Below are 25,445 nucleotides of genomic sequence, written 5' to 3'. Positions count from 1 at the left end.
GAAGTAAAAGAAATTATACTAGATCAATTGTCTGCTTTTGTTCTGTTTATACAAGATGTAATTTACAGACTTACTCGATTTCTTTGCTAACAAATGACTCCTTTGTTTCAGAAAAAAATGTTGTGCACGTGCTCAGTTCTATCGTTCAACATGGACAGGTCTTGTAGAAGTTATAGCAGACCCGTTCACGTGCACAGATAGACCTTCGCACAAGGTTTAATTTTTCATGCAGGTCTTTCTAGGCGAATAAAGGTAAAACATGTAACAAAAAGGTAAAACAACTTATAAACGAGAGAAACAGACGATACCAATTCGGTTTTTTTTTTCAGTCACGGTGTAAGAGTTGAAATAAAAGAAATGCCATATTTTCACATGCGCTAATTATTTCCTATAATGGGGGCGTGATCAGCGTAATCAATATATGGCCTCGTAACTAACAGCGAAGCTTCAAAAATATTTTAGATTTATGTGTTTGAAAGTGTTATAAAAATGTCCTAGTCATTAGAATATTAAAAACTTCATTAACATAAATCACATTTAAGAAAGATAACAAAGGATTATCCGAAAACTCGTGTTGAAAATAAGCTAGAAGAGAAATCAGTTTTTAAAGTTTAATGATATTTAATTAAATTATGTTAATTTATAATGTCATGACATAAAAAAAAGACATTTACGCGATGGAAATAATGAAATAAACTTGCTGACTTTAAAGCGGAATAGCGAATATTTTTTGTCATGAAGCAACCAATCCTGTTTAGTACGAATTTACTCGGGTATGCCGCTTTGGTTACGCTTGCATTCGCCCTGATTTGCACGTGCTTGGCATTAGGACTTCCGTACTGGGAGTACTACGACACAACATTAGGAAGCCAACAGACAGTTTCAAATTACGGGTTATGGAGATACTGTATAAACTATATACCTGATACTTCAACGCTCACAGACGTGTGTGGAGATCCGGTAAATACAGGTAATCAATTTGAAGTTACACAAACTTTAAAAAAATCAGTAAGGAATTTCAGTGTTGGGGTAAAAATGTATTCAGAGTTACCAAGAAAAACAATGGATTTATGCCAGATAACCATTTTAGTCCGATCAATTCGTAACAGAAAATGCCAAAATACTTCAGAAAATGGGAAAAGCACCAAAATTGGCACAGCTCTTTATTAAAGCATAAAAAACATTTTTTTCATGGGACCCATTTGATATCTGTCAAGATGGTTGATACGGCTGCCATTTTCCAAAATGGCCGCCAAACTCAATATTTACCTTACAAGATTGTAATGAAAGGTCATTCTATTTACTTTCATCCCAAAAATGCACCAAATATAAATGTATATGATAAAATAAATCCTAAATTTGCATCAAGTGCAAAAATAACAATTCAAATGATGCTAATTTCTTTCTGTTTCCATGGTAACGGCTAAATTCTAGCCTTTCAAACTCAGTTTAATATTATTATTGTGTTTTTTTCATATTTTAAAGGATGTTTTGTTTTACTATATGTAATTTATATTATTTTACTTGCATTCCCTCCACAGCAGTATGTTGAAACATTGTTGTTATTCCCCCACCAGTGTTTAGCCAGAGAGGGTTTATGGGTTGCCCCCATATGCGTGTCAATATGTCAGCCATGTAAAGTGGGATAACTACAGCAGATTTTTTCATGATACGTGGTACATGGATAGATGGCAATTTGGAGAATGCCAATGTCATTTAAATTTGTTCCTATGGCAACAAATGTTGTTGCTGTGGCAACAAATAGTGCATGAATATGACAAAAAGTGTCATCCTACATTTCTTCAAAACTAGGAGAGATTGTTTCTTGAGAAATTGTACATAGATAGGAGGAAAAATTGAAAACATGCTTGTTATCTTATTTTCTCCTTTTGTACATCATTTTGTCTGTCTGTATGTCCGTCCATCATTCGCAAATAGCGGATTCTTCAATAACTTCAAAAGTGAAAATTCAAAAGACTTCTTTATGAAACCTTGCTTATAGATGGTAGGTAATATGGAGAATGTGAAGGTCAATCAACTTAGTTTCTATATAGAATTGTAGTTCCTATGAATCAAGTATGACAACTACCCCTTTCGGTTTGGGACTTCGAAATGCAAGAATAGATTATAGCGACGGGCTAGTAGGATCAAATGAAACAATGTTCCTTATTATGCACCCGAAGTCACAATATCTGCATAATGAATTGATAACATAATCATTGATTATGTAATGCTAACTGTGTAACAAAGAAAAGTAAGGCTGAAAATATTAAAGTTGCTTTCACGGACAACACTTAGTAACTATTCTGTGAAATATATTACTATGCACAGTGAGCTGAAATCTGAAATAAGGTACATGTCAGATACTCGTGTCAGTACACACAAGCACAAGATTGCCGACAACTTTAGTTAATCTGCATAAGGCAGTGCAGAGCATTTCAGCACTTTTGACAAGTTACATCTTCCTCGGCAGCCTTTAACTAGGTTGCAAATGCACTTGAGGAGCTATTGGTACGAGACTCAGTTACTTGAGGCAAAAACTACCAGAAAGGTTCCAATTTATCAAAGATACCTCTGGTCAGCCTTATTCATCTTGACTTGGAATTTTAGGAAAGTGATAGAACACCTGACCCCCATATGTGCAGACGATGCAGGAATGCACACTATAGCCCTAATCTTTGTGTGAACAGATGGTTGATCAGTTACTTGACATGTTTTGTTGTAAAGTAGAGCATCGAAAGCCTCCATCTATATCACAGAAATATTATATGAACAGTTTGTTTGTAGGAAGGTGTAGAAAATGCATTTAAAAGCTTGATTCACCAATAAGCGTGAGCTGTACTGGTTAGATTTGCTTGACAAGACGGTGTTATTCATACATTGGACTGCTTAACGGGTAATGGCATAACCTTACAAATGGTAAATAGATATTAGTTGTTGTCTTAAAACTAGTAAATTGGTATTAAAATTGTGTTTCGAATACATGTGCTCTTTAGATAAATCCTCAAGTACTCACATTTAATATGTATTATATAATATATTTTAATTTCAGTAAAAATGTCCAGAAATAGATATTAGAGCACATTTTTTTGTGTAGAAATGATACATTCAGCTCATAATTTATACCCCCATCACACTCAGCCACGTTCCCACTATGTCCTAAAAACTGACAGGACGAAGTAAGAACTTGTACAATGTAGAAGGGATACAGTAGACACCGATAAGAACATGATAATTATGGTCCCCACGAGTGTGGAGGACACGGTCGAACTTTGGACATGTTCAAAACAAAAGTAATGAGGACGTGGTCGAATCAGGAAGCAGGAAGAACTTAATAAGGACGTAGTAATAATTTATGATGTAACTAAAACCTAGTAGGACATAGTACAAGCGTGGTGCGGACGGGAAAGACTGCATGGCGTGCTCATTGCGCTGTCACTGGGTTGTCATTGCGTTCTTACTACGTCAATGGAGTTCTCACTACGACTTATCTACGCTTGTGTGCTATGACCATGCTACGTACATGTCACGTTGTAGAATACCGCATTAGGTTATCAATATGTTCTTTTGGTGTTTAACATGTCTATGTCACGTTTGCAGCAGCTTCTCACCGTGTTTGTTTCAGATTCTAAGAATTGAGTATGAAAACTGGATCCACTTCCACATCACTTTATTTTCAACCAGCAATGGGTATGATCGCACATCATCAAAAATTACCACATAATCACAGACTCGGCAGCACAAGCAGCTTGTATTGGACTTCTGGACCTTCGTATACCCTTCATGCTGCCTTTGCTTTTTCCACCACGGCCTCTCTATAAGACTGCTCTGATTTCTTTGGTGGGGAAGGGAGGGCTTTTCGTATATTGTATTTGATTATTGTTGAGTGTAGATGCAGACACAATATAACTTGCAGAAGGAATGAAAAAGAGGCACGTGGCATAGTTTTTATATGTAGCGGACGAACGCAGTGAGAAGGTGATAAGCGCATGGTTAAAGCATGGTAAGCGAGAAGTGCAATCTGACTGGTCGTACTAAGAGTAGTAAGAATGCATTGGACGTGATGATGCGTGTGGTAAGAAAATTAGCGTGAATATGTTAGACGCCATGAGAACCTGGCAAGGATGTTGTAAGGGCGCAGTATGAACTTTAAAACTGCACATTTTTCGAGTTTGACCCCCGTCCCCACGTCGTCAGAATTTTCAGGACGCAGTGTGATCTTCATGATCTTCGTCTGAGAGTGATTAGGGCATTTTTTATAGTGACTGTACATTATATACTTATGACATTAAACTATAAAACTATTGTTATGGCACAATGTGCTACAATTTGACAAAAACAGAACATTTTAGGAACATGCAAATGTAAATTTGATTATGCTGATCAAACGGCAGTGACTTTTTCCCAAAGAAACCATGATGGTCTGACAGGCCAGGGATGTTCACATGGTCTATCGCACTAACATAGTTAATGAATGAATTAAGTGGCATAAGTTCTCTTAGTGTAAATAAATTGAAATGAATACAGCAACACTAACAAATTTTGAGTCGTGAAAACTAATGACAAAGTGAAACACATGTCATTTATCCACTAATACACACTACAGACAAACTTCGTTCACTCAAACTCTGATAATTTGAACACCATCCTTCACTTGAACCTATTGTCAGGTCCCAACCAAATTCTTTTATAATATATTCTTCGATCACTCAAACTACCGATAACTAGAAAATATTTTGTCGGTCCTGACGGGTTCCAGTTAACGAAGTTCGAATGTATTATAATAATTTACAATTGTTGTAAAGTTCTGCACAGGACTGTTGCCATTTTAAACATTCTTGATATGCCAGTTAGCATTATATACTTTATTTTGACTCACATAAATGCATTCTGACTTTTCTTCTGCTTAATAGCAAATTTCATCCAAGGGAGACAACTTTTTTTCATTTTTGTTGGAATAGAGGTATTTTTGTTAATATAATATGTTTGAATTTATTCAAACAGGTGATTTTAGCTAATTGTACTGATGACTGTAAGTGTCTATAGAAGTTTTATAGATAATATTAGGTATTTCTGAAAATATATACATGCATGGCGGCCATCTTGGATGTTTCGGCCATATTCGATTTTTTGGAGTGGGTCTCATGCTCATTTTTAGTGTTTTGCCCTAAAGTAGTTATGTACCAAGTTTTGTGCTTTTCCCATTTTCTGAAGTATTTTTACACCATTTTACTGGACTATTTGAACTGGAAGCGGAAGAATATATAAATAAAAAGCATATCTTCCTTATAGAAACAAACTCGTATGTAGTTTGTGGACAACATTTTCTTAATTTGTTTCCTTTTCAAATATAGTTAAAACCTCAAACTTGATACATGTGATTTATTTTATCTGACTTAAAACGGAAAACCATGTCTGGTTTTGTACACTAAAATATAAAAATACGATTTTCAAAACAGGGGTCGATTTGTACACCCTGTTGTTTGAATGTTTTTTCCCCCTAGAAATCCCTTGTAAAAAAATAACAATTACTAATACATGTTTCGTTGCAATTGCGGGCCGGATGCGTGAAGTTCATGTACTGTTTCTGTACGGTTTTGTTTAGTTAATATTAAACTACAGGGAATTCTTTCGCAGACCGCTAAGTGATTAAAGTAGTTTCTCCTGTTTGAAGAGGCGCGGTTTGGGACGGACAGATTCATTTCCTAGAATGTTTACATCGCCCGACTGTAGACTTCCGAGATCCTTAAGTAATTAAACTGTCTTTCAATAATCGAAAAGTATTTTGATTTCAGCGACAGGAAGTGGTGCAGCAGACATCCGTGCTACACGTGCTATGGTGATCCTGGCGCTGATTCTAGAGATAGCGGCGATTGTTTTCACAGTTCTTGCTGTGTTTAGGTTTAAGAAAAAATATCTTTTGCACTATGCCGCGGCAGGATTTGGAATCGCATCAGGTAAACGCTGACCGTTATTATGGATTTCCATTTTCAAATAAAACGTTACTGCAAGCCTGTTTTCACAAGGAAACAAAGTAGAGATTTTTTTCAGCTTTATGTCGGATTTATTTTTATTCATTTGACAATATGAAATTAAATAAATTTGCAAAATAAGAGAGCCATGGTGGCCCTATATCGCTCAAATATGAGCGGAGGAGATTGTTAGTTATTTTTCTTTTGGTTGTCATGGTAACCAGAATTCTGCATGGAATTGAATTAACCAATTTTGGTAGAGGACCATGCAAGGAATATTAAGATCAAGTTTTATATCAACTTCCATCAAACAGTACAGAGGTGTTGTTGTTCGATGAAGTGCAGATGGACATAAATGGCCCATTTTCTGACGATTGACAGAAAAATGGATGACATACTGTGAGCGACCACACCAGCTCATCCTGAGCACATCGTGCTCAGCTGAGCTTAAAATTTAATGTCATTTAATTTCATTCATCGTGTAGCCGCTAAGTTGTGTTGCTTCGATCAATATCTTTGCAATTTCAGTGCAGAATACTGCCAAGCATATACTGATACAGGAAAATTTATCAGAACAACTAAAATGGCCCAAATAGGAGACAGTTACACCAAATCTGTTCGGCACTATTTGCAACTGTCCTGTTTCTGTTTATTTTAACAAATTTGCTTGAAATCCAACCAATACCTTTGTGATTTATTCTTGTTGTTTGTTTGTATGGTGCACATCATCATACCAGATTGAGTACGTGAAGGGCTGCACATAAGGTAAAAAATTCTGTCTAAGTGTTGCTTAAATTTTAAGATGCATCTTCAAACATTTCAGGATTTTTCTCGATGTTCGGACTGGCGGTGTATCTTGCTAGGGTGCGTAAGGATGACTATGACCTGCACGCCTCTATTGCATGTGACATCCTCAGCTGGCTTGTGTCCTGGACATCGGCAGGTTTCATCATCTTTATGGTTTTTGTTAAGAAACAGGATGACAAATGACGACACAGTTTTTAAGACAATATACATATGGTCTGTACTAAATTGAGAGAATTTGCAGCATAATCATTTTAGCTACATAATTTCTTATATTGTGATACTGTGTCATACCATACATATATACATAATGATAACCATATTTAGAATACACATACAGATTAATAAGACGTCAACAGAAGTATCGTTTTTAGTGTTTTCAAAGTTTATATCTGTGCAAATCCACTATACTTAAGCCATTTTGGCAGCGTAAGTTTGTGCTATTTGTTGTACATATACCGTTTGATATGTGCCAGCCTGCAAATATCATTGCTGAAAAACTGATCTTTTATTTGACTAACTATTTTGTTTAAATAGAGGATATTACATGAGTGTCTTTTCATATTGAATTTATTAAACGAGTTTAATAAAATAATAAAATGTGAGGCTCTACTCAATTATATTCTACGAGTTTAATAAATTCAATGTGGAAAGTCACAAATGTAATATCATTTTTATCACGTTAGCTTTTCCAGTCGAAACACAAAAAATTCTACTTTCTTAAAGTATTATAACAAGTCAATTTAACCAGCGTCTCCAAAACTTTAAACAACGTCGACGTCAAAGCTTTATTACACTAGTGTATTATCAAATTTATGTAATGGCTTTATTTCACTCCCACAACGTCAAAATGTGATAAAGAAAATTATACTTGAAGTTTTTACAAATAACGAACTGTGGTATTTAATCTGTTCAATGTACAACATAGATTTTACTTTATCTACTAAATGTACATTTCTACTTCATCTGATCAATGTACATTTCTACACTGATTACACTTAACCTGGCCAATGTATTTTTCTACAGTGAATCTACATAATCTGTCAAATGTGTATTTCTACATCAATTCAACTTAGTCTGTTTGACTGTAAATTTCTGCGTTGATTCAATGCACATTTCTACATAGATTCTACTTAATCTGTCCAATGTACATTGATTCTTCAGCATATGTTCAGTGTATATTCCTACATAAATTCTACTTGAATTGTTCAGTGTTTATCAATACATTGATTCTACTAAATCTGTTTGATGTACATTACTACATACATTCTAGTTAATTTGTTAAATGTACATTTCTTCATAAATTCTACTTGTTCATTTCAACATTAATTCCATTCAACCTGCCCAATGTATATTTCTACAAAGATTCTACATAATCTGTTAATTGTACATTTCTACATTGATTCCACTTATCTGTTCAACTGTAAAATTTACACATATTCAATGCACATTTCAACATTGATTCCACTAGATCTATTCAATGTATATTTTTACACAGATTCTACATAATCTGTTCAATGTACATATACATTGATTCTATTTAGCCAGTACAACTGCACATTTAAACATAGGTTCAATATACACTACGTAATCTCTTATATGTACATTTAAAATATACATTATTCTATTTTGTGTAGTGTTCAGCTGTACTTTTCTACTTAGATTCAATGTACAATTTCTACATTGGTTCTACTTAATTTGTTCATATTATCTTCCTGTATTACATTTTGCTATGCTTAAGAGGATGCATCCAGTCAGGAAGTAATATAACATGTAATTCCAAAACATTCATATACTCACAATTCTTTTTGTGGTTTAAGTGTCAAGTGTCACTTGTTACTGTCATCATAAAGTTGTAAACATTTTGATATGGTGTGTGATTTTCATGTTTTTCTTATAGGCTAATAAATATTTCTGTCTCATCTTTAAATGAATTGAGTTTATATATACCATAAAATATGCTTGGGCTAACTGTAAAAATATTTTTGTTTCCCCACCCGTGACCCATACCAATAGCTAGGTAGCTAGGAAGGTAGGGATTTTTTTTTTAACAGCTTCTTTATTGTCTTATACATTTTTAATCAACACACATTAAAAATATACCATGTGTGATATAAAATCGGTGGGTTCCTCCTGCATATTACTACTATATTAGGAACATCGCTTTTTCCAGCAATATTGAAACAGCTCTGTAATTGTTATCCTCAGTTACATATGAAAGTCAAATAAGAGGGCCAAGATGGCCCTAGGTCGCTCACCTGAGAAACACACCATAACAGTGTAAACATGTTTGACCTAGTAATTTCATGGAAACAAATATTCCGGCCAATTTTCATTAGGATTGGACCAAAAATGTGGTCTCTTGAGTTTAAACAAGTATTTTCTTTGATATGACCTAGTGACCTAGTTATTTGAACCCAGATGACCCATATTCAAACTTGACCTACATTTCATCAAGGCAATCATTCTGACCATATTTGATGAAGATCAATTGAAAAATACAGCCTCTATCCCATACACAAGGTTTTTCTTTGATTTATCCTAGTGACCTACTTTTTGACCCCAGATGACCCATATACAAACTTGACCTAGATTTCATCAATGCAATCATTCTGACCAAATTTCATGAAGATCAATTGAAAAATACAGCCTCTATCCCATACACAAGGTTTTTCTTTGATTTGTCCTAGTGACCTACTTTTTGACCCCAGATGAACCATATTCCAAATTGACCTAGATTTTATCAAGGCAATGATTCTGACTAAATTTCATGAAGATCAATTGAAAAATACTGCCTCAATTGCATACACAAGGTTTTTCTTTGATTTGACCTAGTGACCTACTTTTGGACCCCAGATATCCAATATTTGAACTCGACCTAGATTCCATCAAGGCAATCATTCTGACCAAATTTTATGAAGATCAATTGAAAACTACAGCTTCTATCGCATACACAAGGTTTTTCTTTGAGTTGACCTAGTGACCTACTTTTTGACCCCAGACAAACCATATTCAAAATCGACCTAGATTTCATCAAGGCAATCATTCTGACCAAATTCCATGAAGATCAATTGAAAAATACAGCTTCTATCGCATACACAATGTTTTTCTTTGATTTGATCTAGTGACCTACTTTTTGACCCAGATGACCCATATTCAAACTCGACTTAGATTTGATCAGGGCAATCATTCTGGCCGAATTACATGAAGATCAGTTGAAAAATACAGCCTCTATCCCATACACAAGGTGTTTCTTTGATTTGACCTAGTGACCTACTTTTTGACCCTAGATGACCCATATTCGAACTTGACCTAGATTTCATCAAGGCAATTATTCTGACCAAACTTCATGAAGATCAATTGAAAAATACAGCCTCTATTGCATACACAAGGTTTTTCTTTGATTTGACCTAGTGACGTACTTTTTGACCCCAGATGACCCATATTCAAATTTGACCTAGATTTTATCAAGGCAATCATTCTGACCAAATTTCATGAAGATGAAATGAAAAATACAGCTTCTATTGCATACACAAGGTTTTTCTTTGATTTGACCTAGTGTCCTATTTTTTGAGCCCAGATGACCCATATTCAAACTCGACCTAGATTTTATCAAGGCAATCATTCTGACCAAATTTCATGAAGATCAATTGAAAAATACAGCCTCTATGGCATACACAAGGTTTTTCTTTGATTTGTCCTAATGACCTAGTTTTTGAGCCCAGATGACCCATATTCCAGCTCAACCTAGATTTCATCAAGGCAATCATTCTGACTAAATTTCATGAAGATCAATTGAAAAATACAGCCTCTATCGCATACACAAGTTTTGTCTTTGATTTGACCTAGTTTTTGACCCCAGATGACCCATATTTGAACTCGACCTAGAATTCATCAAGGCAATCATTCTGACCAAATTTCATGATCAATTAAAAAATACAGCCTCTATCGCATACACAATCTAAATGTTGACAGACAGACGCCGGGCATTGAGCGATCACAATGTCTCACTGACACATCTTAGCAAGAGTGCCATGATGGCCCCAATAACGCTCACCTGAGTTTAACTGCTTGCTTGAACAAATTTCTTTGCTAAAGCTTCAAAAACAAACAAAAAAACTAGGTGAGAAGATCATGGTAAAGATTCTTCAAGATAAGTACTGAAATCTGTTAATTTTTTTTACAGGTGGTCTAAATCTCCTTGCTGTAGCTTCAAAAACAAGAAAGTAGGTCAGTAGATCAGGATTAATAATATTTAAGATGAGTATTGAAATCTGTATCAAAAGTTCTACATGTGGTCTAAATTTCCATGCTGTATCTTCAAAAACAAGAAAGTAGGTCTGTAGGTCAGGATAAAGACTATTCAAGATGAGAATTGAAATCTGTATCAAACATTATACATGTGGTCCAAATCATTTTACTGTAACTTCAAAAACAAGAAAGTAGGTCAGTAGGTCACAATAAGAACATTAAAGATGAGTATTGAAATCTTTAAAGTATGTTACTGACGTGGTCCTATTTCTATGCTGTTAAGATCGGTGTGCAAAACTGTATATGTCATCCAAATTTCAAGGCTGTATCTTAAAAAACAAAAACGTAGGTCATTAGGTCAAGGTCACGGTCAAGTGACCCCTAGTTACTTGGGGTCATCAGGTAATTATAATTTAACAGTCTAGGAAATATGATCAGATAATTTTTTTAAGTATATTTTCCTATATAACTCATATACAAGTGACCCCTGGGGCAGGGCCTCTTTTCACCCTAGGGGCATAACTTGAACAATCTTCTTTGAGAACCACTAAGCAATGCTACATACCAAATATCAAAGGCTTAAGCCTTGAACTTTCAGACAAGAAGATTTTTTAAAAAAAAATCCTAAATAAGTCTATGTAAAACTTGTTACCCCCAGGGCAGGGCCTCTTTTCACCCAAGGGGCATAATTTGAACAATTATGGTAGAGAACCACAAGGCAATGCAACATACCAAATATCAAAAGCCCTGAATCGCTCACCTGAGTAATACGAGCCACATGTTTCAAATGGCAAACTAATGCTAAAATACTAGAAAGTAGGTCAGTAGGTCAAATTCATGGTCACTGAAAGTCAGTTTTAAGATCGGTATGCAAAACTGTACATGTCATCCAAATTTCAAGGCTGTATCTTAAAAAACAAGAAAGTGGGTCAGCAGGTCAAGGTCACAGTAACGTGTCCTGTAATAACTTGGGTACATCAGGTAAATATAATTAAACAGTCTAGGAAATATGATCTGATAATTTTTTAAGTATTTTTTCCTATATAACTTATATAACAAGTGACCCCCAGGGTGGAGCCTCTTTTTACCCCAGGGGCATAATTTGAACAATTCTGTTAGAGGTCCACTAGGCAATGCTACATACCAAATATCAAAAGCCTAGGCCTTTCAGTTTTAGACAAGATTTTTTCTCCAATACAAGTCTATGTAAAACTTGGGACCCCCGGGGCAGAGCCTCTTTTCACCCCAGGGACACAATTTGAACAATCTTCATAGAGGACCACAAGGCAATGCTACATACAAAATATCAAAGTCCTCGGTCTTGTAGTTTCAGACAAGAAGATTTTTAAAGTTTTTTCTACATAAGTCTATGTAAAACTTGGGACCCCTGGGGCGGGGCCTCTTTTCATCCCAGGGGCACAATTTGAACAATCTTCTCAGAGGACCATTAGATGATGTCACATGCCAAATATCAAGGCTCTATGCCTTGCAGTTTTGGACAAGAAGATTCTTACAAGGTTTTCCTTTTGGTTGCCATGGCAACCAGAGTTCTGCATGGAATGAAATTCTTTGAACAATTTTGAAAGGGGACCACCCAAGGATCATTCCTGTGAAGTTTGGTGTAATTCTGCCCAGTGGTTTTCAAGATGTTTTTAGAAAATGTTGACGGGACACACAACGGACGACTGACACCGCACGACGGACATTGACCGGTCACAAAAGCTCACCATTTTTTGGCTCAGGTGAGCTAATAAACTCCTCTCCTATCTTCAAAGACAAATAAATTGAAATAATTAACACTGAATTGTTATCTCAAATGTAGGATTAATTATTGTCACTGAACTGTCATTTCAGGAGTACGGTAACAGTATCAATTATCACTGAACTGTCATTTCAGGAGTAGGATTAACAATTTACACGGACTGTCATTTCAGGCGTAAGAGTATCAATTAACACTGAACTGTCATTTCAAGGGTAGGATTAACTATTAACACTTAACTGTCATTTCAGGGGTAAAAGTAACAATTAACACTGTTATTTCAAAGGCAGGTGTAACAATTAACACTGAACTGTCATTTCGAGTGCTTGTGTAACATTAGCACGGATTTGTCATTTCAGGGAGTAACAATTAAATACTGAATTGTCATTTCAGGGACTGGAGTATCAATTAACACTGAACTGTCATTCCAAACGTAAAAGAAACAATTAAAACTGAATTGTCATTTCAAGAGCTGGAGTAACAATAAACACTAAATTGTCATATCAAGGGTAGGAGTAACAATTCACACTGAACTGTCATTTCCAGGGCTTAAAATAGTTAAATACTAAACAGTTTGTCTTATCAAGGGTAAAAGTAACAATTAACACTGAACTCTCATATCAAGATGAAGGATAAAAGTAACAGTCAACACTAAATTGTCACTGCAATAACATTGAATAGTTGTCTTGAGAGTGTGTGTGCATGTGTTAAGGACAGGCACTTTTCAAGTTGTTTTTTTCAGTTATAAAACAATGGCGTCTACTTGTAGCAGAGTCGGCACTGCCCAACTTTATAGTGCTGTCTCACTGGAATATCACGTCTTCGGCACGCTACATGATACCTCACCCAGTCACATTTTACTGACGACTGACCATTGCTAGAACTATCCTCTACATTCTGAGCGCTGAGGAAGGAAGCTATTAGTACCATTTACCATTTCTCTGGTATTATGCAAAGCTGAAATCTTCCACGCTCGAAGCGTGTGCTCTACCACTAGGCTACTTCGGTGGTTCTCAAGGGTAGGAGGAACAATTAACACTGAATTGTCGTCTCCAGGGTAAGAGTAACTATTAACAATACATCAACCTGAGAGTTGGAATAACAATTCTCACTGATTTGTCATCTCAAAAGTAGGAGTAAAATTTAACACACGAGTTGTCATCTCGAGGGAGGAGTAAAGTTACAATTAATATTGAGTGACAATTGACACTGAACAGTCATTTCATGGGTGCACTGGAGTAAAACTCAAGACTGAATTGTCATATTAAGAGTAAAATTCAGTACTTAATTATCATCGCATGAGCTTTGAGAATTAACTGAGCAAAGCAAAATGTTTTGTAGGTAGCAAGTCAAACAGTCCCTAATCATATTTAAAAAGCTAATGTCCAACTGACTGGCAGGACGTATTTCAGAATGGTTTCAAGATGCTATGACACAGTTCTGTTCCTTGACCCTTGTTTTAGGAGCCAGTATGTAATAAGCAGTATTTGCAAACAGAACAGAAAGCAAAAACAAAAGCAGCATCTCATATTAAAATTCATTTATCTCCTTATTATTTTATCTCTGGACAAAGTCTTCATTTCATAGTAGTACGAGCTAAAATATATATAAAAACTGTAACAATTTCAAAAGTTAAAAAATAGAGAAAAGTTATATTTCACATCAGAACTGCAACATGTGAATGAAAGATATAATGAATACAAGAGCTGTTTGTAAAACACATATGCCCCCCTCTTCCCCTCATCATGGCTGATTCTTGTCTTACTGTGCATCAACACAGTATCGGTAATATGGCATAAAACAGCTCTAAAAATCCTCAATTACATCGAAATAAAAAATATAAGGTATTGGAGCAAAACTTTCATACGTGCTGGAATCAAACAGATACTGCAAATCCCAGTGTTCACATATCATATAGTCACCACAGATGATCATGCAACCTCACCACTGACTGTCAAAGGGAAAGGTGTGTAACTTTCAGTCTTAATTACACTACGACCTTGACCTTTGACATAATGACCCATAAAACAATAGATGGGTCAACTTCTATTTAAAGACAAGAAGGCAATAAAGTCTGATGGGCATACACCAAAGTGTTCTAAAGTTGTACATCCTAAAACATTTCAGTCACAACATCATTCTCACCTCCTGACACCAAAAACAGGAGTCATCTACTGACTATAGTCTATCATGCATAGGTGCAGATAAGAAATATTTTTTATTTTAATGGCCACTTGACCTTGAACTTCGACATTATGACCTCTTAATCAATAAGGATTTTCTACGCACTACAGGCATTCACCCTTCAAAGTTTACAGTCCTAGGCAAAAATTTCTCCAGTTATTGATCAGGAACTGTTTTCAATCTCAAGGTGACATCTATTGACCATGGGCAATAATGCTATAGTTTGGTGACAGTAGACCTAAGACGTTCACAAGCTTTTGAACAGAAACTACTAGTCTCCAGGTAATTGGGGCCTTGACCATTGACCTACTGGCTCCAAGACTGGTAAGTGTCATCTTTGGACAAAAGGCAAACATCCTTTTAAGTTTGAAAGTTGTAGGACTAAGCAATCTCCATTTATTGACTGGAAACCGATTTTAGTCTCTATGTCACTGTGACCTTCAACTTTGCCAAACTTACCCCTAAAACAGTACCTGTCATCTACTGACCACAAGTGATAATACTACTAATTTCAACTAGACCTTTGACCCCCAAAACAAAACAGTTAATCTACTGACATACGGTAATTATCCTATAAAATTTGACCAATATAGGCCAAAAGGTTGTCTTAAGTTTACTGACTGAATCCAATCGTCTACCAACTGACATGAACAATGATATACCCTCCCCCTTCCTTCAAAGGCGGGCATAAACATAACTGAATACACTTAGCATAATTTTCATTTATGAAGAGACAGAATAAAACAGAACATTTAATTGGAAGAGCAACTTAATATGAATATAAATTATACATTTAAAGTTAAGCATAACTTTTGCCTTTTCAACTGCAGGAATATCTTCTTAGCATCACTACTCGCACCTTTTTATTAAATTTTAATCATCAGTAGGGTTGGATAGCTTCCTTTTGAGAAAGAGCAATTATTTTTTAAGTCAAATATTTCAATACAAGTAACAATTTTAAAAAGTTGGGCTTATAACGTATATAAAACAACTGCATAAAAATGACATTAACAAAGATACATTTTACAAAAATACCATGATTTAACAGAGTATACAAATAAACAATTATTATTTAAAGCCTACAAATTCTCATATTTCAAGAAAACAAAAATTGCTCAAACAATACTGCTGTCGCAGCTGATAAGTCAAACAATGACAATGAAATATCACTTGTGTATGAAGTGTGATCAGTTTATACATTATGATCTTGGAATCATACTGGATTGTGTACATATCTAGGTGTCACACGACATGGCTGTCTGTCAGTACGATTATCTCTCGCGTGTCTTTTCATAATTAAAACGTTTTTGACATATTCTTATCCCACAATATATTCTGGCTTTCAGAAAAACAAAACTCGTCCCTGTATATGGTTTCATTTCAAATGTGTGTGCAGTTTTTACAGTTTATACTAAGCTGCTCAGTATTGCATCATTTTGTTTCCATTGAGGATTCTTCTAAGAGAGGGGGTGGCATTGGGGCACCTGTTTTCTTCCTACGTTTCTTCAAAATTGGGTTCTCCGATTCGTCCAAATTTTTGATATTTATTTGATCATAGTCCACTCTCATTGTTGCTAGAGCATTTGTCATCTCCTCCTGTGAAAACAAAACAAAAGCAATTGATATAGAACCATAACTACACATCCATGGTATACAACTAACAATTCAACAAGACATCAGCAAAATATTTGCATGAACCATTATCGCTAGATATTTTGAAAGTCGCTCGCATGACACAACAATGTTCAAGTTTATACAAAGATGCTGTTGACCAGGATTTGTGAACATCTACCAAGCAATTTCCAAAGAAATTGACTTACAAAGGTTTTTCTGATTCAAGCTCTAGCAGCCATTAACAGCAGTCCAGATGCATCACTAAACAAACATTATCTTAGATGAGCTTTAAAAACTAGTATTCTGCAAAATATAAGACAGCGTCTCTGCGATTGCCATAAAATGTGCAGTAAAGAGACTTAAGATGCTTTTTTAGCATACTCCTAAAATATCAAACTTATGTTTTCTGATAGTCACTGAAAAACACTGACTTATTATTTTTGATATTCATAAAATGATTTTAAATCACATATTTGTTTTCCGATATTTATTAAACTAGAGCTATCACTAAAGGTGATGAATGTACCCCCCGCATGCACTGACACAGTACACTGCAATTTGACGCACACAAGATTGCATAATTACGTGGACTGTATGTATATAGACTGTATGTATACAGTGAAGTAACAAAAAACAGTCCCATAACTATGCAGAATATTTATCTAAAAGAATGTAACATGCACCATGCACAACTAGGGTTGGTACTGATCACTTGTGTGAAGTTTCATTAAATTGTGTGTAAGGGTTTGGTAGATTAGGCATGCACAAGATTGCATATGCAGACTGTATGTACATAGTATGTTAACAAGAAACAAAGTCCCATAACTCTGCAATTTTTGTCGCTGAAAGAACCTAACATGCCCCATGCACAACTACTGTCGATACTGATCACTTGTGTGAAGTTTCATTAAATTGTGTCAAGGGGATGAGGAGAGATGGTGCGCACAAGATTGTGTCTATGTATATAGTACAGTAACAAAAAAACAAAGTCCCATAACTCTGCAAATTTTTTTTCTGAAAGAACCTAACATGCCCCATGCACAACTACTGTTGTAACTGATCACTTGTGTGAAGTTTCATTAAATTGTGTCAAGGGGATCAGGAGAGATGGTGCGCACAAGATTGTGTCTATGTATATAGTATAGTAACAAAAAAACAAAGTCCCATTACTCTGCAAATTTTTTTTCTAAAAGAACCTAACATGCCCCATGCACAACTACTGTTGGTACTGATCACTTGTGTGAAGTTTCATTAAATTGTGTCAAGGGGATCAGGAGAGATGGTGCGCACAAGATTGTGTCTATGTATATAGTATAGTAACAAAAAAACAAAGTCCCATAACTCTGCAAATTTTTTTTCTAAAAGAACCTAACATGCCCCATGCACAACTATTGTTGGTACTGATCACTTGTGTGAAGTTTCATTAAATTCTGTCAAGGGGATAAGGAGAGATGGAGCGCACAAGATTGCGTCTACGGACAGACGGACAGACAGACAGACAGACAACCTGAAACCAGTATATCCCCCCTTACAACTTTGTTGTCGGGGGTGCAATAACGCAGAAGTATGATTATCATTTCTAATATTCATTGTCAACTGTTCAGTATGTTTTAACTGCTATCGTGATGTACACTTTGTAAAGATAAATGGACTTATGTAGCATGTTCATCACTCCCTCGAACAACTAACCTGCACATCCATCCAAGTTTCTTCCTCTTCTCGTAACACCTGAGCTGACATTAATGGAGTCTGTGGTACAACTTGATGGTCCTGTAATCATAAAAGTTTACATTCTTTCTCCTTGTTTTCATTTTTTTTTTAAATTTAGTCACTAGCACAATTTTTTTTTTTTGGGGGGGTGGGGAGGGAAGGGGATGTAGGGGGGGCGCGAGAGAGGTTAACACTGTTTTTCAACAGTATTTCAGTTATGTAATGACGTGCAGTTAACATAACCAGTGTTCCTGGATTCTTTACCAGAACAAACCTGTTCTCTAACAGTCAACTTCCCCACATTATTCTGAGATGGAGGGCGAATGATTTCTGACACAATGTCTGTTATCAAATAGCTCACTGATGTAGATTTTGAAACCTTGCTCTTGGATGTAGAATTCTACATATAAAGAAGCCATCCAGCTGGCTTATTAAACACTTAGCCACGGAGGCCCCTGATTTTATTGCCTATTTATCAAAAATTAATTGTTGCTGATCAAAATATTATTACCTTTCATATACTATATATTAACTTTTTTCAGTTATCAACTCAGGGTTTCTTTGACCCATAGGTTAATTTCTCCTTCAGATCTAATGATAAAAGAATACAGTTTAAAACTCCCATTTTCTTAGTCTGAATGGTAACAAAGACATAACTGTGTAATACGCATAGGTAATGATAAAGTGGCCAGCTGTACGTATATGTTGTAATAGGTTCAAATCTTACTGGTAAAGACCTGCCTGTATTATAAAGCATCAATAAAGCTATTTATAGACACATTATAAGTTTCAAGCTTGAAACATGGTCAGTTTTGAAACAGTACTTTAATAAGTTTAGACTGATTTCATATTTGTTTACCAAAAATATATGTATTTATGATGTGACTTACTGAAATCCATTTATTCCTCATGACCTGTTCGATGGAAAATCTTTCCTCTGGAACCGTCTTCAATAATCCCTTGATTAAATCTTTTGCTGCAAAAACAAACAGAAAATATTCGATAGAAAGTTTACAATACAAAATTAGCATTGTTTAATAATCATAACAGTTTTCTCAAACTGAAACAAACATATATACACAGAGATGTCATCCATCATAAATGCAAGTGGGGGATTACTTTTGTTAATTTGGTGGTCCCATCAGTGTACAAAATTTAATCCCAATTTATTGTACAAGTGTTTTATCACATGAGAACAGATATTAATTTTCATAATTTCATTGTTAAATTTTTGACTTATTAGCCCAGTAAACATGTGCTGAATACAGACTAGTCAATTTTTATTGTTGGGTTTATTGTCGCACCAACACAATTTTAGGTCATATGGCGACTTTCCAGCTTGGTGGAGGAAGATCCCAGGTGCCCCTCTGTGCATATTTCATCACGAGCGAGGAAACCTGGGTAGAACCACCGACCTTCCGTACGCCAGCTGGATGGCTTCCTCACGTGAAGAATTCTACGCCCCAAATGAGGTTTCGAACCCACATCGATGAGGGGCAAATGGTTTGAAGTCAACGACTCTAACCACTCGGCCACGGAGGCCCCACAGACTAGTCAAAGAACACAACTATGTTTCAATATATGTAAGGAGTAATGTACATACCGTTAGCCTACTGGTGGCAAGTGATTCTGCCTTTGCGACCATCGCAGACCAAGATCAGCCTGTACTGTGAAAACACAGAATAACTAGAGCTGCTTTTGAGAAAAGCGCATGTCTCCCACAACTGCCTAATCATCTGAACAGTTATGTATCTGAGTCAACCATGCACCAATGACTTAAAGAGTGTGGATACTGGCATGCGATTTTCGGTAATTCAAGGGCCATAATTCTGAAGTGCCTGGGCCGATTTGGCTAGTTATCGAAGTTGGCCGAGGACTTATTGGCAAACACATTTTGTTCAGGTTTGGTGAAGATCGGATGAGAAATGTTTGACTTAGAGCGCAAACAAGATTTGTGACAGACACACACACATACAGGAGTAAATCAATATGTCTCCCACCACAATAGTGTGGGAGACATAAATCTAAATGGACTTACCTTCCTTGGAGACCCTACTCCATTCTGGATTTGGAAATTCATATTGTCCGTTTCTAATTCTTTTTTTCATTCCTGGTGATATAGCTGCCCCATGATTACTGTAAAATGGTGGATAACCACACAATCTGAAATCAAATACAAATATTTTTTAATTTACCCCTAACATTTACAGAAAACCAGTAGAAATGCCGAGTTCCTGGCTGTTTACAGAAAAATTATATGCAATACACTTACTTTTCCTAGAACCAATATAAATCTGAAAAGCGCTGTAAGCACTGACATTGAAATATTATATAATCTTTAAAATTCCAACAGGCCTTTAATTTCATGTTAAAAATAGATAAAGCAGCTATCAAAATAGATAGTAATGCGTAACTAAATAGTTGGAAAAGTACTGCTTGCAGTACTGTGCATGAACTTATAAAGTTACAGCCATGAAGGGAGGTAATAAAAACAATGGATTCTGTATTACTTTCTACTATCAGTAATCAAACATTTGACAAATATATAGTAAATCTTTGTCGGAAATAGGTTTTAACAAGAAATTAATATATTTTTTGTCAATAACAAAAAATGTGGCAGCCAGATTGTAAACAAATGCAGTATGACCTTTTAAAAGGTTTTCTCTGCTTTGTACAGAAAATGTACCACAGTGATAATCTATTGCCTTAGTACCTTAACAGTAATATCACAGAAACAGTGTTACATAAATAATACCAGTAAACTTTTAAACCTGCTTCTAACGTACTTTGTATTTGGACTGCACAGAACTGATTTACTGCTTCAGCCAAAAAAAAAGCTTTCTCTTTTTGTGACAAAAAAAAACCCCAAGTCAAATGGGCCTGTAACTTTGAACTCCAGAAAAAACAAGAAGCTGTGTTCAATAAACGCTTGATGCCCCTAGTGGCATCCTTGTCGATATAAAGCAACCTAAGTCCAAAACGAGGTCAAGTTCAAGGTCAAACTGAGGTCAGGTGATGTCTGAAGATAAGGAATGGTCACAGGTTACATCTGCATTAGTATCAAGTCATTCTAGTAAGGGGTATTGATGCTAGATGAAACGGTCCCATTTGGTTAACCTCGTACGGACGGACGGACGAACAGGACAATCACTATATGCCTCCCACATCAGTAGATGCCGGGGGCATAAAAATGCACCTGTGATTTCAATAAAGTTATGCTTTCAAAAAGTTGAGATTTTAGCTTAAACTTCTCTAAATTGTTTAACAATTAAGCAAACAGAAAGGAAGAAAAATACACTCTTTTCACACTAAACAATTACTTTACATGCCATTCACCTACTTAAAATATTAAGTGGCATCATGCATAAATTTAAATAAATGACATTGACAGCTCACATGCACTTCCCGTACTCCAATAATGGATTATGGCCTGTCATGTAAATAAGATACCAAACTTTAAAATACTTACAATATATACATAATAACACCTAAAGACCACATGTCACATGATTTATCATATTTTTCTGGACCCAAAACTTCTGGTGCTGAAAGGTAAAACAAAATACATACAAATCCCTTAATAACTGTAAAACCCATCTTTCGAAAGTATTGAATCAGAAAATGTCAAAGCTTTTAACCTAAAATCAAAATACAGATAGTCTTTCTAATAGTAGCTCAATAAATAAATAACATTCAAAGACATGATATTTTTTACAGGAAGAAAGTAGATTCGTGCCAAGGCTGCTCATAGCTGTTTCTGCAGAAAATTACAGTTAATCTGAGCCATTTCCTAACATATTAAAGTAACTTATAGCATTTTAACTTTTCATTTGTTAAACTGTACATAAACAGACTTGTCCCTTGAGAAGCTGAAATTCTAGATTTAGATTTTTGCATTACAGTCAAACTTAGTTCACTCGAACACATCCTGACCAGCAAAATTTGTTACAGTTATCAGCAGTTCTAACCAGTGAAAAATATACACAGAGAGACTTTTCTAGAACCTGGCAATGAATTCAAGCAAAGGTTGGTGTTCAAAATATCAGAGTTCAAGCGATTTAAAGTTCAACTGTAAATGATCACACTGACTTACCAACATAATATGGAGTATAACACGGAGTCTGTAGGGATTTATATGCTAAAAGTTCTTTGGCGAAACCGAAATCTGTTAACTTTATTATTCCATCTGGGCCTTTTGTAGAGTACAATAAATTCTCTGGCTGAAAGATCGAATGCAAAGACAGTTTTTTTTTACAATAGAAGTCTGCAGGCTACCTCTAGGTTTCAGAAATCTGCAAATTTTTATATTCGCAGGATGTCGGTAATTCAAATTCTAATGTTATTCCATTTTAACAATTTCGCGAATATTAAACCTCGTGAACATATACTCAAAATTTCAAATTTGCAAAATTTTGACAAAGCGAAAATATGTGCTTTTACAGTACTCAACAGTGATCAAATATGTACACATAATCCAGTAGCCAAATAATAATCCACTAGCTGTTTAATCAAGAATGATATCATCTGTAGTCAAGTCTGGATGTGCGTTTATAGATTACGTGACAAGTTATCAAAGCTTAGATAAATCCCTCATCTTCTCACTGCCAGTTGATACGACAACCAAGCATTACCTATTCAACACTATCTTTGGTAAACTCCAACTGCTTCTGTGTTTGAAACTTTCGATTCAGTTTAAAGGCTCCATAAATGTTAAGTAGGCTCCATAAATGTTAAGTCTTCTGAAAACCGTTCATGTTTTCAAAGGAGATGTAATTGGAAACATAAAACTGTCACCAACTCCACCCTTACAAGTTCAGAAATATAACCTGGAAATCTTGACTCATTAGCTATGTAGCTGTCTATAACATCACTTGGCAACAATTTGTTGCAACCAGACATACTCCCTTGGTTAAGTATTTCCCCAATATATCTCATAGCACAACAAATCATGATGATGACCTTAAGCTTATCTCACAAATTTAAAGACTGACATACCTTCAAGTCCCTGTGTGCTATATTCATGGAATGTAGATAGTGTATTGCTTTAACTATGTCACTAATAACTGCTGCTGCCTCTGAAATGGATTTTAAAAAATCAAACATTATTACTATGCCCGGAAGTTTGATGCTTTTAAAGCAGATTACTGCAGAATCATTAACATGCATGGGGGACTTATCTTCATCATCACGGATTTGTTGATTTTGTTAATCCGTGAAATCAACAAATTAATTGGAAATTTAAAACCTTTTTTTTTGCAATTGAACATAAAAACTAACACAGTGAGTTCCAGGCAGTTTTTCTTAACAAAATTTCTTGAATGTAATTATTAAATCATGCTGGCTAATGAGTCAGTGAACTAGTTCAAATCTGATATCAGCAGGTTTAAGTTGGTTTTGCTTTTACCATGAACCAAGAATGATTCTAGCTCCACATCATGACGTGACATGTATAATATACCCGCAATATATCAATTTTAATTTTTGACCAGAATCTCAAATAACAATAAATCTGTGAAAAAATCCCCAAGTATGTTTCCACATTTTAATGTGAATATTTACCTGGCAACTTCTATATCAGGAAAGTATTTCAGTAATAGTAATTTAACCCAACCTGGAGGTAACTGCAGTGCTTTTTTATTTCAATCATTCAAAAGATTAGAATAAAGTATCACTGAATTGTATCAGATTTTTTCAAGTACTCAGTAGTGAAAATCTTACTTCAAAACCACTGACACTAGTGACAGTGACAATCTCTGATGTTTAAACCTTTATTTACTAAAGAGATCACTCAAAATCTTTATACAACAACTGCAGTAAGGTATCAGTGATTCTAACAATTCATATCACAAGCCTACTGTAAACAACTGATTGATGAAAACTGCAATTAATACTAAAGAAACTAAACCTGCAGTCTTTTTTTAAGAGTCCTCATGCTTGTTTTAGAGTGAGATTTTATGTACAATTACAAACTACAATAATTTTACTGATTTTGATTTAAGCAAAAATGTGAGTTAAGTTCAGTTAACACAATCAGAATGTTCAAGGTCTTACCTCTTTCTGTGAATGCTGAGTCTGCCCGTTCTTGTATTCTACTGAACAGTTCACCACCTTCCATACTGTCAAAATACATAAATAAACCACTGTTAAAATACACAAATAAACCACTGTTAAAATACACAAATAAACCACTGTTAAAATACATAAATACACAGATAACCACCTTATGTTCTGTGAAAATACACTAACAGTTCACCACCTGCCATACTGTCAAAATATACGTATGAACAGGTAACAAACAGCTCACCACCTTCCATACTGTCAAAATACAAGCATGAACAGCTAACAAACCGTTCACCACCTCCCATACTGTCAAAATACATGCATGAACAGGTAACAAACGGTTCACCACCTACCATACTGTCAAAATACATGCATGAACAGGTAACAAACGGCTCACCACCTACCATACTGTCAAAATACATGCATGAACAGGTAACAAACGGTTCACCACCTCCATACTGTCAAATACAGTCATGAACAGGTAACAAACGGTTCACCACCTCCATACTGTCAAAATACGTATGAACAGGTAACAAACGGTTCACCACCTCCATACTGTCAAAATAACGTTATGAACAGGTAACAAACGGTCACCACCTCCATACTGTCAAAATTACGTATGAACAGGTAACAAACGGCTCACCACCTACCATACTGTCAAAATATACGTATGAACAGGTAACAAACGGCTCACCACCTACCATACTGTCAAAATATACGTATGAACAGGTAACAAACAGTTCACCACCTACCATACTGTCAAAATATACGTATGAACAGGTAACAAACGGTTCACCACCTACCATACTGTCAAAATATACGTATGAACAGGTAACAAACGGCTCACCACCTACCATACTGTCAAAATATACGTATGAACAGGTAACAAACGGCTCACCACCTACCATACTGTCAAAATACGTATGAACAGGTAACAAACGTTCACCACCTACCATACTGTCAAAATAACGTATGAACAGTAACAAACGGCTCACCACCTACCATACTGTCAAAATATACGTATGAACAGGTAACAAACGTTCACCACCTACCATACTGTCAAAATATACGTATGAACAGGTAACAAACAG

The 25,445-nt window shown here is 35.4% G+C and overlaps 2 protein-coding genes across 2 annotated transcripts in view; one reads left to right on the top strand and one right to left on the bottom strand.

Moving 5' to 3' along the window:
* The first annotated feature begins 425 nt into the window (after positions 1-425).
* LOC123528761 (uncharacterized) lies at positions 426-8,706 on the top strand. Its single transcript, XM_045308732.2, has 3 exons — positions 426-970; positions 5,796-5,957; positions 6,796-8,706. Exons 1-3 carry the CDS (start codon positions 736-738, stop codon positions 6,960-6,962), a joined length of 564 nt encoding a protein of 187 aa, XP_045164667.1. The 5' UTR covers positions 426-735; the 3' UTR covers positions 6,963-8,706.
* Positions 8,707-14,311: 5,605 nt separating this feature from the next.
* Positions 14,312-25,445, bottom strand: part of LOC123529433 (MAP kinase-activated protein kinase 2-like) — a 30,213-nt gene continuing 19,079 nt past the window's right edge. The window contains exons 3-10 of the mRNA XM_045309762.2: positions 24,346-24,410; positions 23,290-23,369; positions 22,388-22,514; positions 21,764-21,839; positions 20,333-20,457; positions 19,185-19,270; positions 18,274-18,354; positions 14,312-16,566 (exon numbers count right to left, since the gene is read on the bottom strand). Coding sequence (XP_045165697.1) covers positions 16,402-16,566; positions 18,274-18,354; positions 19,185-19,270; positions 20,333-20,457; positions 21,764-21,839; positions 22,388-22,514; positions 23,290-23,369; positions 24,346-24,410 — 805 coding nt within the window. The 3' untranslated portion in view covers positions 14,312-16,401. The remainder of the gene's footprint in view (positions 16,567-18,273; positions 18,355-19,184; positions 19,271-20,332; positions 20,458-21,763; positions 21,840-22,387; positions 22,515-23,289; positions 23,370-24,345; positions 24,411-25,445) is intronic.

Source organism: Mercenaria mercenaria, chromosome 13 (assembly GCF_021730395.1).
Source record: "Mercenaria mercenaria strain notata chromosome 13, MADL_Memer_1, whole genome shotgun sequence".
Lineage (NCBI taxonomy): Eukaryota > Metazoa > Mollusca > Bivalvia > Venerida > Veneridae > Mercenaria > Mercenaria mercenaria.
Note: the sequence above shows the minus strand (reverse complement) of the source record. Positions and strands in the feature narration are given on the sequence as shown.